Below are 15,307 nucleotides of genomic sequence, written 5' to 3'. Positions count from 1 at the left end.
AATTTATTACAATTTAGTATCAAAATATTACTTGTATATTGTAAATATGTATACTAGAATTGTACATAAACAATTTTTAATAAAAAAAAATTTGTTTGACTACTTAAAAAAAAGGATGTTGCATATATGGGTATGTTTGTATATACTATAAGGTTTCATAATCTCCAGCTCGATGGTAAATTAATATCAATACGAATGCAAATATCAAAGCCAGCAGCTGGAATAAATAATGATAAATATTTTAAAAGAATTGCTTTCAAGTTCATATACATATATAAAAATTAATGAAAAAAGTAATAGTACGAGGGTGGTTCTATAATTAAAGCCTTGAACCCAGTCTCCTTTCATTTCAATACATTTGAATTGACGATTCTTCAACGACTGAAAAATACGTTTTCTGGAGGTCTTCTAATTTGGCCTCCGTGGCGGCTGTGGCCTCCTCATTCGACTAAAATTTCTGCGCGACGAGTGACTTTTACCATCGGAAACAAGAACAAGGAAATGATCGTACAGAGCCAAAACTGGAAATAACGGTGAAAAAGGCAGAAGTATAGCCTGATGATAGCCTAGGTCCGACAACCTGGACGCGATTGGCGGAGTTGTGATCACATACGTTGTCATACTGGAAGATCACTACTTTTTCCCCTAATGGTTTAATTATACCCTGAACACGAAGTTTGTGACACCCAAAATGAAAGGTTGGAGACCCCATAAAATGTATATATAAATGATCACCGTGACGAGCATAGTCAATTTAGCCATCACCGTCTGCCTCTTTATGTATAAGCAAACTAGTCCCTCAGTTTTTAAACTATCAATTTGAAACTTTGCTCACGTCCATTTCTCCCCAAGAAGCTATTCAACTACCGATATCAGATCATTGTAGTACATAAGTAGCTGCCATACAAACTGAAGTTATTTTAAATTATTTATTTGTGAAGGGTGTTATAGCTTCATACTGTTGCTTAGTTTCGGATATATATAAGTGGATCCATATTCAGTCGACGGTCACGAAACAACGCAGAAAGTACTTATTGCGCTTAAAGAGCTTTTAACACCTTTGAAGAGCGATCAAATTTGATTTGATTATTCTGCGCGATTACACTTCTCGAATCAAGAATCAAATCACCGACAGAAATCCCTCCTCGCTTCCACACCCGATCAAAACAAATTTACAAATCCGATTCGTCTGAAAATTGTTGTAGTTATTGGCTACGAGAATGTATTACAAGATAACATTCATCTCTTTCGCTAGTGGCGCAATCCAGGTATGAGCCTAAGTGATTATCGAACCGCCCTCATACATAGTAATAATGACTCATATTAAATAACTCGAGCTGAGCTTTGTTTTCAAAAATAAATTCCGCCTCTAAATATGAGTGTAACAGCATTATTTTCGATCAATTAAGACCCAGTTTGCTGACGTCCCTATTTTATTTACTAAATTCCTATGGACTGTACTCCGATTTTGATAATCTACAGTGGTCACATATCTTTGTAAAGCTTATGCAGTTCATCGCTCCATCTTCTGTGATAATGTGCAATTAATCTATATATACATATATGTATATAATACCATAAATATTTCGCAAATATTTTATCTCTAAAATTCGAAGAGCCACCTCATTCCTACCTCTCTTTCTTCTACGCTATATACATGTCGGCTAGAGAGCGGATTTATTGCGTTGTTAATCTCGCCATTTATATATAAAAGCATATCTCAGCTGTAGCAAGACATTAAATTATTGAAAGCAATTGTACCCGATTTCGCTACGTAATTATTGCATGCGGATTACCAGTTCTTGATATCAGAAAGTCGAGCACTTACTATTTTTTCACGATATTATTATATTGATAGAGACAGTACGTTTTATGAAAACTCCGGTAGAAAGAAGGCCAAAACATACAAACAAAAATATAAAGTAAAACTTAGTAGTTCGTAAAACGTCCAACTTCCTCGGATCTTTTTATGGGTTTATTAATTTTTGTTTTTCCAGATCAGGAGGGATTTTTCCCACGCGATAAATATATAATTATTAGTTTCATATATACCATAAAATATGTTCATTTTCGCTTAAAGCTTACCTGCGCTACAGCCAGTGTATAGCCAGCGTAAGATAACGCATTGCTCGCTCTTCTAGCGGCAAATTGCACCTTCTCTAAACAGCCTTCATTATAGTGGACCCAGGCGTCATTCTCGTCATAAAAGCAACTAGCAGGTAGTGGTAAATTTATAGAAGTGTAGTCACTAGAATTATGCAGGCCGCAGCAATGAAACTAAACAATTAAAGAAAAATTAGAGCTATTTAAAAGTTAGTAATAACTTGAAACTAAATGTTTGAATATATTTTTACCAATTCCTTTATTTTATTCCCACCTACCCGACTTTCGATATCAGCCATTGGACCTTCTTTCACCAATTCTCTTTCCCACAGCAACTCTACGGCTTCGACTGTGGTCGTGATTATGCTCGTCGCTTCGAAATGCGTTACGATATACATTTGTGTGACGAATATAATTGTAACCAAGGCACAATACTTAAAAGAAATATAAAAGCTGTCAAGCATGCATGTAATTCACACTGCGGTATTAACTTTATATGAAAAAGATATAAAATAAAGAATATAAAAAAAATTTATGATATCGGCTGTTGTTCTTAATTTTGATGACTAATTCAATATACATGTGCATGTACTTTGATCAGCGGAATGCTAGGCTAAAAGCCTTAGTTATCCAAACGGTATACAGTGCGTTCAAAAAATAACGTTTTCGTTTTCCAAAGTGTAGGTAGGGTTTAATGAGAAAACTGTTGTAAATAATTATAAAAAATGTATTTTTTTGTTATAGCTAACGTTTATTCAATAATTGCTAACATATTGTTACTTTATGGTAGATTGGCCATCACAGTCACCACAATTTCTGACGAATCGTATGGTAACAAGATGGTTTTCATTGAGTCCAGAGTCTGTTCCTACAAGTATGTTTCGAATCATTGTCTTCTTGCTGCATCCAATCAGGTTTATTTTTGCCGTAAAGCATGTCACCTAACTTCAGTAAACCCTTCTTATTTAATTTATCATTCTAACTGCGTTCAAGTTTTCTGTGAAGTATCACAAACCCCGGAATCCTTGAACAAAGAAGTTTCCATAAATATGCACTACTTGGGTGTGCTTGACACTCCTTTGTATAAATTTTTGTGCTGTTCTTAGCCAAACACGTCTCAAGCGGCTGAACAATACAAAAGTTAACTCACCTGTAAAAATCACATTGCTATAGTCAGAGTTGGTGTTGCGCCTAATGCACTTATTTTGCAGTTTGTGTTTTTGAAAGTAGGGGTTTGAATAGAGTAATACTGCGTATGTTTGCCAGATCTCTGATGGCTGTTCCGTATTGTATTTAGAGATACATCTCATCCCTTTTTAAACAATCTTTTTAGTTTCTCTGAGCAATGGTTTCTTTTCAAAAGAAAGAAAACAATAGCTTTGTTCTCACTTCTAGATGTCACGTGATTCGTCCCTCTTCCTGGCTTTTAATCTACGTTTCCAGTTTCTCCATAACCCCCACTTCACAAATAAACAACTCGTATTTAAATGATTTGTAGCTTTTTTAATAGTCCATTTGGGACCTTTAGGCTGCTTTAAACCGTTTCTTATACTGAGCACTCATTTTTTCTATTTTACGGCGCGACGTGACAAATTAAAAAGATCGAAGAAAATGACTGAATTTTACGCGCCAGTGATCAAAATTGACCTTGTGTTAATTTACAAAAGAATAATTTTCGAATTGATCGCGCAAAGCAAAAACGTTATTTTTTGAATGCACTGTATGTAAGTGATCAGCGTGACGAGCTGAGTCGATTTAGCCATGTCCGTCTGTATACATGCTAACTAGTCTCTCAATTTTTGAGATATCTATCTGAAATTTTGTCCACGTCCTTTTGTCCCCAAGTAGCGGTTCATTTGTCGGAGTCGATATCGCACCATTATAGCATATACACACATAAATGTGTGCCTATCTGCCATAAAAACTGACCTATCAAACACAAGTTCTTGTATGGAAATTGTTTTTATTTGACAAAGCATCTTCACAAAATTTGCCATAGATTATTTTCCAAGGCAAAACTACAATATCCGAACAAATTGTTCAGATCGTACAACTATAGCATATAGCTGCCGTCCAAGCTGATTGATCAAAATTAAGATAAAGATATTTTTATACCCTCTGGTGGTATTAAAATACACTTGAAGGACACTATAGCTACGGTGCTGTAGAAATTAACGTATTTTATAGTTTAAATAGCACTCTTTTGATTGTGTTTAGACTCTTCTACCAACGCTTTGTTTTACTTTACATAAGTTTGGGATTTCACTGTATTTGTAGTGCTATAATCGAACCCTTATTTGGAGACATTTGTATTTCCATTCTGCTAGATATATACCTTACCATTCTACTGACAAACAAGACAACCTAACATTGCAAAAGACCATTTACACCTACTACTGTGTTTAATTAATGAAGAATCAGTCTTAATGTTACAGCTACAGACACATAAATGTCTTGACAATTCCCCTACTGCTTTTGTTCTTAAAAGACTCAACTTGAAAATAATGGACAGCCGCTAGGTTAAAATACAAATTAGAAACTCTGGCGTTCTAGCGTACTTTATTCAGCAAAATACAATATTAACGAACATTTTTCTGATAGATGTATACGAGTATATAATTTCGACCGGCAAGACCTGTTTGGATCAAAGAATGCCAGACATTGAAATGCTGATCAATGTTTGTCGCAATTGACCGACTTTAAGGTTCCACACACCTTCAGGCTCATATTAGAAGTAAAAAACAACTATAAGGAAATCATTTCTTTGACTAATCTTTTTATTGGCGTTAAAAGAAAAGTTATCGAAAAAATTTCTTATAAATTATTTGACAGAGAATATGTCTTTCATTAATTTTCTTCTTTTAAATAATGTAATAACTGCTCCATTACTTTCTGGATACTAAAACTAAGGTTAACATTTTATGTATCATGACTCGACACATATCATGACCGGACAAAACCTGTGTATATTTTGCATGAATTGAAGTGCTTTGCTTTAAAATTGAGGGATAAAATTTTTTTGCAATTTTTCTGAATCTACCGTTAAATCACAATACTTCTTAGATAGGATTTATACTGATCACTATAGAAACAACAACAAAACCAACAAACAGTATTTTATTTCCCATACATACTACAATAAAAAGTTGGTATTGATTTGTTGAAAAACTGTTTGTTTTTTGTTCAAAATAGAATTTTATTCCAGAATTCTTCGTTCTAATGTGGTATAATTCCTGATTTCTTTATCATTCTTAATTATGAACTTCCTACATTACAACAGGGTAATTAGCATTACATTCTTACCAACCACATCAATGCAGCCTTCGGTGGCTTTATGGCCCGATAGCCAACCACAGAGTTCAGAGCCGTTAGGAGTCCCGCCAATATTCCAAGTATACAATAAATCAAATGCAAATTCTGTACGGAGTCCATGAAGAGCGCACACAATAGCACCATAATCAGACCGACGATCTGTAAACACATACATACATACTTATAAATTTTTACAAAAGCTTTTAAAAGTAACGTCGATTTTAAGTTTTAGATAAAGTAAATATAGGTGAATGGGCAGTTAGATTGCTGGGAACTTGAAGATAAGAAGTGTAAATGTGTAAACAAAAGAAAATAGTTGGCAAGTACGAGAAGACGGAGAAGACTCACTAAGCAGAGCGTGTTGGCGCACAAGTACATGTGCTTTATTAAAGGTGTTGCGAAAATCATTGCGCATTTGTTTACTTATTGTTATTGTTGTACACTTTTTTTATTAAATAATTAATTTTGGTTTTTGTTTATTTGCACTAATTTCACACTTTCCAAATTTCGATACAAATTTTATTTGCACTGTGTTTAATTTCATTTACTAAAATCGTTTTGCTAGCTTTAAATCTATTTTTGATCTCCTTTCTTCGACGTAGTAGAGGTTTTACGCGTGCCCATTAGCAATGAACTGAGACCGTCTGCCGATAGACGGCGTCAAACTCATTCGCTGTGAAGCGCGCAAATCAACTAAAATAATTTTGCGGGGAATTCGCATAATACTTAACAACTGTATACGCATACTTTTGTACATACACATACATATGTACTTATGAGCAGACGGGATTTACAACGCACTGCCTGCCGATAACTCGAATAAGAATGCCTTTGTGGTATTTGTCAAAGACTGTGCAGAACTCTACACGCGGTATTATGGACTTCAGCATTGAATATTCCTTATATATATATAAAAAATATATTCAGTGATGGATTTAAACTTAAATAATTCCAAATTCCATTTTCAGAGGCAGTTTCAAGCAGCTGATAGAGGTGTCAGTTAATATAGTAGTGTTCACAGTTGATAAAACTTCGTCATCTGCTCGATATTTAGCAAATTCTCCAGATATGTCATTAACTCTTATCATCTTAACATCGGTTTAGGACACCGATACCAATAATCTGCCATTTTTTTTTTATTCGGGAGCTTTATTTTATTGTAACTAAAAACGCAGACCTTAAAATTTTTTTTAATTTTTCCACATTATAGAAATTGAATTCCCTCATTAAATGTATGTTTATATTTTTTTTAAATTAAAAGCCGACACGACTAACAATATCCATGAAAGTACAGAAAGGAGATGAAAGCACAAAAAAAGTTCAACTCTCTAGAACAAAGAGCTTTTATTGTCGGTTTGTAAGACCTATGTTAGCAACAAAGAGTTAACAAACACTTTTTCAAATAAAAATCGTTTAATGACAAAAGTTCCACTTAATTTTGGAACCTTAATTATATATATATTTATATACTCGTATATTCATGTACCGCATTCACTAGTCCATATTGATCGTATAAAAGAACTATATTTTTCAGACGTGAATAAACAGAGACCAGATGCACTATTAACAATGAATCATTGACTAAGTCGTCAATACACATTTATTTATACATTTCACCATTGTATTTACGTGACTACACGTATTTTAAATATTATATATATACATAAATATAGTTTTTATCGCTTTTGATACCAGACATTGAAGGAAAATCCAACTTATTTCTATTCATAAGCAAAAATATGAAAGTTTTGATAAGGGTACCTACGCGCCGTCTACATAAATATGTACTTTGAGTGGTACAGTAACAGTCGATAAGTCCGAACTAGATCAACAGAACTGCCATGTTGTTTTAAAAAAATTTACAGTAATTAGAAGAACTTTCATACGTAATAAATAAATTAGCAGAATTAGTTATTAGTCTTAATCATTCTGCAAACTGTCTGGTAAAACGAACGCTCATATTGATCTACATTTATAAAACAAAAAATGGCAGCTAACTTTTTAGACTAGAATGTGTATCATTTAAACCAAACTGCCAACTACGTGGCCGTCGACAATAATCTATGCCAAATTTCGTGAATATATCTTGGCAAATGAAAAACAGTTTGTATGCCTGCTATGTGCTATAGTGGTCCCGATATCAGCGGTTCCGACAAATGCAGCTTCTTGGGGAGAAAAAGGCGTGAGGAATATATTAGTTCGATACCTCAAAAACGAAGGGACTAGTTTGCGTATATGCACACAGACAGGCTAAATCGACTCAGCTCATTATGCTGATCATTTATATATATATTTTTTATAGTGTATCCGACTTTTCCTTCACGGTTTTACAAACTTCGTGGTAAAAGTAGTCATAATATCAAGTTCTTTCATTATTTTTTTTTATCTTTTTCATAGGCTTAAAAAGTAACTGAAATGAAGAGGTCAATTGCCAAACGCCTATTTTAAAAGCTTCGAAACTTCATACTGTCGAACCATTATAGAAATGTAAGAAGACCATTACAACAAACGCATTACTCTAAATCTCGGCTCACATAGGCTCTCAACAACATCACGCTGGCTCCGTTTGGCTCGCCTAAACATCACTAGTAACATGGACAGCATATTTTAAGAACAATACGCAAAATGATCTCAACAAGCAAGTTGTCTTGCTCTGGCGCCATCTGGCTGGCATGTGGATCACTCGAAACTAACGGACAAAAATCAATCGTCATTCATTCGCTGCTGACTGATATTAGCTCATATTCACTTAGCTCTATCAAACGAATTTGATTTGCTGTCAGTCAGTATAAACATAGTTGTGAATCGAAATATTTTTGTCATTACGACATTAATTTTTATTGACGAAGTTTTTGGTCACCCTTATTCCAGTAGGAGATTATATCTGAGAATGAAGTCGTAATTTCCTTCCAAACAATTTTTTGCCGTGTTAGTTCAAAAGTTTTTAAATGGTCCAAATTACTACGAATTTTCTATAAGTGAAACTATTTCAAGTATTTTTTACTGTAAAATTTTATAAATAATTATTTGATATGTGAATATTATAAAATAAATATTGTATATTTCCAGGTTACTTTATCTTACATAACTATTTAGATCTATAAAAAAAACAATGCTAGTAACTATATCTACGTGACTTTGTCAGCAACTTGCAGATCAGTAAGAGAGATATCAATATGCCGATACCCTGTAAAGTAGAAATAAAAATAATAATATATAATATACTTGTATAATATTTTTTTCAATTGAAACACTCACCTCAAAGCCAATGAGTAGCGAATGACCCAAACGCTCATAGCGATAAATAGCCATATAAGCACGCTTCAGCGCCACTAAACAGCCTTCATCATAAGGATAGATGCTGCGCAAACCGCTCTGAGAACGATAGCAAGTGAGCGGTATTTTCACATTGAGATTCACATAATCCAAACTACTCGAAACGCCACAGCATTCATACTTTACAAAGGAAAAATTATCTTCATTTCTATATATGTAGATATATATAACAAAATCTTACTACTTACCGTCTCTTGTATGGGATTCATGGCGCCTTTTTTCACAAGCTCCGACATCCAGGCCGCGGTCAGCATTTTCTCTGTTGCTGCCATTTGTTTGGTCTCATTATAACGGTATAACTTCCATATATGTGAAGCTATCATGGCTATTAGCATTGTGACATACTAAAACAAAGTTTTGAAAACGTTTTTTTTTTGTTGCATTTACCATATGTACAAGTAGAATCTTCACTCACACAACAGAGTATCCTAACGGATCCATTCATCGCGCCCAAACAGCCCACAAATGAAGATAGCGCCAGCAAACTAACGGAAGCCAGCTGAACAAGCTTCTCTCTGTGCTCAGCTGAGCCCTCTGTGAATTTCTCCAATTCATATATGCAGGCGACCACTGAGAGTATGCCTATAATCTGTAGTATAAAATCAATATCGAGAATTTTATTCGAGAAAATGTATTTTTATTATGAATGGAAATAATGTATGTACAATAACACTAGTCCACAGTGGTTTTTTCGCCCTATATATAAGATCGATTTTGAATATAATGCCCACAGTTCATGACACTATCAATGATTTCTTTTATCATTTTCCAGTTGACAATCTTTTTTTAAGTACCAGAAGTAATCTGCCATCACGTGACGATGCCATCAACTTTGATACCTTTCTTCCTTCACTTTCAGACCCTGGTGGTACCAGTCATAACTTTGATATAAATCTGCATCTTTTATGAATTGCCGTACTTTGTCGAAGTTTTCTACCCTCCCTTTCACTTCTACTGGTAGATTGTACCGATTTCTGGGAATTTAGCGACATCATTGTTTCGGAAGGGATGCGAATTACTTTTGAAATACTAGGAGAGATTTTCATTGAGTAAAACTGGGCGTCTTGTAGAGTGTGAGTTTAGATGTCTTCACGTTTGATTTTTATTAAAACTTATTTTTAAACTAAAAAAAGGGGATCATGTGATGTTAGTATGCGCGAAAAATAGGGCGCTGAACCCCAATGATGACTAGAAGAATAAATTTTATTATTAATAAGCCGACAATTAATCAAAATACCATATAAGATGTGCAATTATCATAAAAACAAGAATACATTAAATACTTTCATGAATAAATTCTTAATCTAGGCACTTAAAACTTTTAAAATGGACTAAGATAAATATTTAGGGAAACCCAATATATATATTTTTTTAAGGCTATGTAATTATCAAGCCATTTTTTAAGCCAATCAGGTTTATTTATAAAAAAAAACAGTCCAAATTCAATATTTTTAGAAGCGCATCCGCTGTTAGAGAAACCTGGATAAACCATTGACAATTGACTTCCGTTTTCACAAAAACTCAACATTATTTGCATCGTATTCGTTGCTTTTTTCAGTGGAAAGAGAATATCAGAGGGTAATGATATGGATATGGTTTTTCAAGTCCATTTAACGGTGCTATAAATAACATAAATTTTCTTTACTTTACCAACAACTCAAACCAGGAAAACAATAATTAAAATCAATTTGCATTAACCATCCTGGCATTAGCCACCATCAACCACGTCTAAGTTCCAATATAAAAAATTTTTATATGCATAGATTTATAACTTTTCCGACATTCAAAAATGCCTAAAAACAAGTTTTCATCGTATTTCGAGAACTTAAAAATGTTTGGGTACTACCGGAAAAATTTAGTAAAAAAAAAATAAATTATCTATTAATATATTGGTCATCAAAATATTTTTTTGTACAGCGTTTTTGTATCACCTAAGAAGTGCACATCACTCATACGTCGTGTTGGCTTTTTGTGCTACTTTAAAAAGGGATAAGTGGGACTTATCAGATTTTTTCTTTATGTATTTCATACGTCGTGTCAATCAAATGCAATCAGAGATGACAACTGATTAATTTTCCGTTTTTTAATAATTGTGAAGAAAGATCGATATCAGAAAAAACGTTATGTTTAATTTTACATTTTGCCCCATACAAGTTTTGAGCACTTCACCTGACCAACCAAATTATATTATATTTGCCTGCGAGGGCTACTAACAGCCTTATATTGTACATACATTCCCATGTGGGCATTCAATAGTTGATTTGGGACATTATTTATACGAAATGGCAGTCCACAATATCCAACTTATCGTTGGAGAAACATAATTTTATTATATTTTTGGGGCCATACCTTTAAATGTGTAATAAATTTAAAGGAAAATGTGAAATTTGTATTAAATGTGCTATAAATCAAAAATATTTTTAATTTTTTTTACTAGACTGCTGCCACGCTTATTAGTCCCACATCAAGAATTAACTATTTAAAATAAATAAAATTTAAAATAAAAGTTATTAGTTTAATAGGTCTAATAATTATAATTAATATAGCTAATGGGGCATTTGAACGGTTTTATCGCTTAAATAACCTTGTATTCGTCCTACTTATGGCCAAATCAAAAAAAATGGCATAAGATGTTTTTCAGTCAATAAAATTATGTGCGTCATAAAAAATGGAAACAAGCTAAATGATAAGAAATTAAAGCGAAAACAACAATAAAAAATAAAATTAATTTCGTGCAATAAATATTATAGTATGTATGCATGTGAGTAAAAATTTTAAATTAGCATAAAATATATGTAGACACATGCTTGTAAATACATATTTATGTATATGTATATATGTATCATGTACATAGATTCGTATATAAGTCTTGCAAGCATTATTTATTTGTTTGCTTGTATTTTTTATATAAGTCTGTAGTGTGACAACTTGACATTGTCTAGTTAAAAACATATTTTTCATTTTCCACGCACAATATAAGGTGTCAAAAACATGAAAGAGCATTTTGAGTCCCAACCAAACAAAATCAAAAAAAAAAATTAACAAAAAAAATCATGGAGATCAACTTAAAATGAGACAACATCCATAAAACTGTAATGCCATTTTATATGCAAAAAAGATATATATATAAACATATTGTGGATAAAAAATAGTGGATTAGTGGCAGGTTAATAAATTTTATGCATACATAGGTGCGTATTAGGGTATCCGTTATTTCCCAAATGGATTTTTATTCTGCCAACGACCCCCCGAAGTTTCAGTTTTTGCCTAAAAAGTTAAATTTATGCATCACATGTACTGAGCATTCAAACTATGTACAAGTGCTTTATGAACCCTATGTTGCTCATACGACATGTAGACCTAACTAGATAATTTTTGAAAGAAACCAAATTATACTTAAAGTAGTGTGTTTGAGACATAAGAAGGTAAGTTTACCCCAAATACCGGTAAAGAATTTGTTTTGTACAAGATAAGAATAAAAAACCTAAAAGTTAAAACCCATAAATTTTAAGATTATGTAGAAATGGCGTGAATACAAAAGGTTTTCGCATATAACTTTTACTTGTTTAATGCAAAATATAAAAAAGTGCCATGCTATATACATGGGAAAGGAAACATAATTTTGGCACAGTTTAAATTGAAAATAAAGAGCTTGTTTACTTGCATAAAAAATAAATTTGGCAAATAACGGACACCCTAATTTGTATATATCAACAATTATTTATATATACGAGCCTGAATAGAATATCCTCTCATTTTTTAATGATCAAAAAGTCACAGTATTAACGCCAGAGAATAATTATAAGAATGAAAAACAAGGCTAAGTGCAGATGTAACCAAAAATTTTTACTCTCGCAAATTTCAAAGATCAAAGTCGGGGGTATATTTTTAGGCCAAAGTTTATATACGTATTAAACAAATGTTACGTAAAAATTCAACACTCATTATTCGACGAAACCATGAAAGGTTACAATCATATTTGATATCTACTTTTAACTATAGGCTATATAATAAATTAGTTATATTAAAATGAATCTAACTAACACAGATCTCCTAATTTATAATACATATATATAAGTGCTGGAGGAAGATACATATCATCATTAAGATAACTCACATATCGAGCGACATACGGAAGTTCGAAAATATGTATATTAGACATGAGTCTCCATTGTGCCGATTTTACCGATTTGCTATCTGGGAGCTTGAAATTTTATGGTCCCCTTTTGGCTATTATTGGGTAAGAGTTGGATACCTTGAAGGCACTTATTGCGCAAAGTTTTGTTCTGATATCTTTTCTAGCGCTTCGTTCATGTACTGTAAAGTCTTCTGAATCAGTTGAAATTTAAAATTTTGATATATGGTACGTAGGCGTGAGTGAAGTCCGATTTCGCCCATTTTCTCACATTAGAATATTATCATAATGCTTTTCACAATTTTTACACCTACGAAGTCCTAACACACTGTCTTGGCGGTCGACTTTACTTAGAGTGTTGTACTTTTAGTAGTTTTCCATATAACCGTTATATGAGCGTGTGGGTGGTTATCATCAGACTTTACCCATTTTCACAGTGTAGGTTGATTCAGCTTTAGTACTTTGTGAGATATATACTTTTAGCCTATAAGGGGGCATGTCCAGCTTTTAAAAATCAACCAATCAAATACGCCCTCTATACTTCGATGCCGCGTACCTAATTTCAGTTTTTTGTCTTTTTTTTTGGTGCGACAAATATCTGTTAGGTAAACACAATTATTATTCTCTCTGCAACAGGTCCGCGGTTCAATATGAACGCAACCGTAAGGGACAATGGTTTTGCGCATATTTTCCACCCTCCCACTTTTTAATGGTGAAAACGCCAAATCGATCTACAGTAAGCGATAGAATGGAGAGGAAAACATTTTTTTTTTTGTGGTTTAAATAAATATATGAATTACTCGAAACAAACGATTCAAACTATTTGATATGTTTATTTACGATATTAAAAAAGACTAGATAAACATCAAACTGACGATTCTGCTATTTAAATGAGATCATGATTGGTAAATATTGGAAATAACCAATTTATTCTTATTAAATTTTTTTAATTTCAAAAAGAAACCACTATATGGATCACTTTTTTCACAACAAGTCATTTGTATTGTTAATATATATTTATAGAAGGAATTTCCACAAATTGTTTTTTTCATAAAATACTTCACAGCATCTTTCTGTGTTAAAGCTTTAACCCACCAAACTCAGCGTGTTGAAAACGATCACAGTCCATTGCAGACAAGATCTGCTAAAAGCCATTGTTAAAGGCATTGTTGTGGTTTATTATGTTAAATTTATTTGCATAAACTTTTTGGAATTATTCAATTAAATTTTTATTTATTTAAATTTTCAATCAAATTGAATTATAAGTACGCGATAAATCTACGGATTTGCTGCTTTCTTCACAATCACAATTAACAATCAGAACGCACAAGGTGCTTGCGGCACCTTTAAAGACGAACGACAAACTGTCACATTGAAAGCGATTTAAAATTTTCAAAACACTTGCATTTTCAAAAACTTTCGAACAACAAAGTCTCATTGATGTGTGAAACGTGTCTCTTTGTGATGGCGGATGTGTGTGTGCATAAATGGGCGTGTGATGAGTGTGTTGTTATTGACTTAGCATAATCATATTCATAAAATTGTGGTGTATATATTTTCCATACCTCGCCTTTTTTACCCAGCCTCCTCACACCAACTTGTGACTGCAGATCCGCTGACGTGACACACATTGGCCGTTTATGTGTTCATTAGCTAGCGAAAGTGGGCGACACTGATGGATATATGTGTGTTTGTTTTCATCTGCTTTGGAGGAGCGGAAAGGCGCGAAAATTTCGCGGTCACAATTGAAATTGCCAAATAAAAAGACTCACAGAGCATCAGTTTTTCTGATGTTGGTCTGGTGTGTGTATTATTTTTTATTCTATATTAGATATATCAGTCACAGTTATGTTTATTTTTAAACATATTTCATTAGCTTTTAAATATGTGGAATCAGTTGAGTTCATTTGGTTTTCCAAATTAAATTTTATTTATATAGCTAGACACTTGTTAAGCCGTCTGTCAGAAGCGTTATAGCGAAAAAAACTGATGGATTTCGTGAACACTTAGGTCAAATCGCTAGATTTGTTGAAGTATTCATCATGCTTAATATTTATAAGTACCATGTATGTACTCGTATATCTGAAAATGCGTGTTGTTATTAAATAAATTTTAAATGATTTAGTTATATTATTTCTTAGTTACTTTACAGAATCTCTGAACTCTACTAATAGGTGGACAAACCCGAAACGATCTCAGGAAGCATCATTGAGATGATGAAATATGATTTCATAAACCATTTTTCTAAAATCTCGATGACAGTTGCTGCAGCGAAGCTATCATACATTTCACAGGTGCATTTTTATAGTATAAAGGGGTAAAAAAAAGTCTTTATTTTGATTTTGATCGTACAGTTTATATAGCAGCTATATGCTATAGTGGTCCGATATCGGCGATTTCGAAAAATGAGCTTCTACAATG

The 15,307-nt window shown here is 33.0% G+C and overlaps 3 protein-coding genes across 6 annotated transcripts in view; 1 reads left to right on the top strand and 2 right to left on the bottom strand.

Moving 5' to 3' along the window:
- The window catches only part of Tsp42Eq (Tetraspanin 42Eq), a 60,577-nt gene that overhangs the window by 11,549 nt on the left and 33,721 nt on the right, over nucleotides 1–15,307 (top strand). The gene's annotated exons all lie outside the window — the stretch shown is intronic.
- LOC106616428 (protein late bloomer) lies at nucleotides 10–6,124 on the bottom strand. Of its 4 annotated transcripts, none has more exons than XM_070107675.1 (5): nucleotides 5,764–6,124; nucleotides 5,411–5,574; nucleotides 2,355–2,556; nucleotides 2,086–2,277; nucleotides 10–217 (listed from the first exon to the last, which is right to left on the bottom strand). In XM_070107675.1, the coding sequence occupies exons 1-5, from the start codon at nucleotides 5,821–5,823 to the stop codon at nucleotides 146–148; spliced, it is 690 nt and encodes a 229-aa protein (XP_069963776.1). In that variant the 5' UTR covers nucleotides 5,824–6,124; the 3' UTR covers nucleotides 10–145. The 4 variants fall into 4 exon arrangements, with proteins under 4 accessions (XP_069963776.1, XP_069963777.1, XP_036218778.2 ...); XM_070107676.1 differs by having other exon boundaries at nucleotides 2,355–2,537; nucleotides 5,407–5,574; nucleotides 5,764–6,123; XM_036362885.2 differs by having other exon boundaries at nucleotides 2,382–2,556; nucleotides 5,764–6,122.
- On the bottom strand, nucleotides 8,455–14,232 carry Tsp42Eo (Tetraspanin 42Eo). Its single transcript, XM_014233093.3, has 5 exons — nucleotides 13,982–14,232; nucleotides 9,167–9,340; nucleotides 8,940–9,095; nucleotides 8,674–8,871; nucleotides 8,455–8,602 (listed from the first exon to the last, which is right to left on the bottom strand). Exons 1-5 carry the CDS (start codon nucleotides 14,051–14,053, stop codon nucleotides 8,531–8,533), a joined length of 672 nt encoding a protein of 223 aa, XP_014088568.1. The 5' UTR covers nucleotides 14,054–14,232; the 3' UTR covers nucleotides 8,455–8,530.

Source organism: Bactrocera oleae, chromosome 4 (genome assembly GCF_042242935.1).
Source record: "Bactrocera oleae isolate idBacOlea1 chromosome 4, idBacOlea1, whole genome shotgun sequence".
NCBI lineage: Eukaryota > Metazoa > Arthropoda > Insecta > Diptera > Tephritidae > Bactrocera > Bactrocera oleae.
Note: the sequence above shows the minus strand (reverse complement) of the source record. Positions and strands in the feature narration are given on the sequence as shown.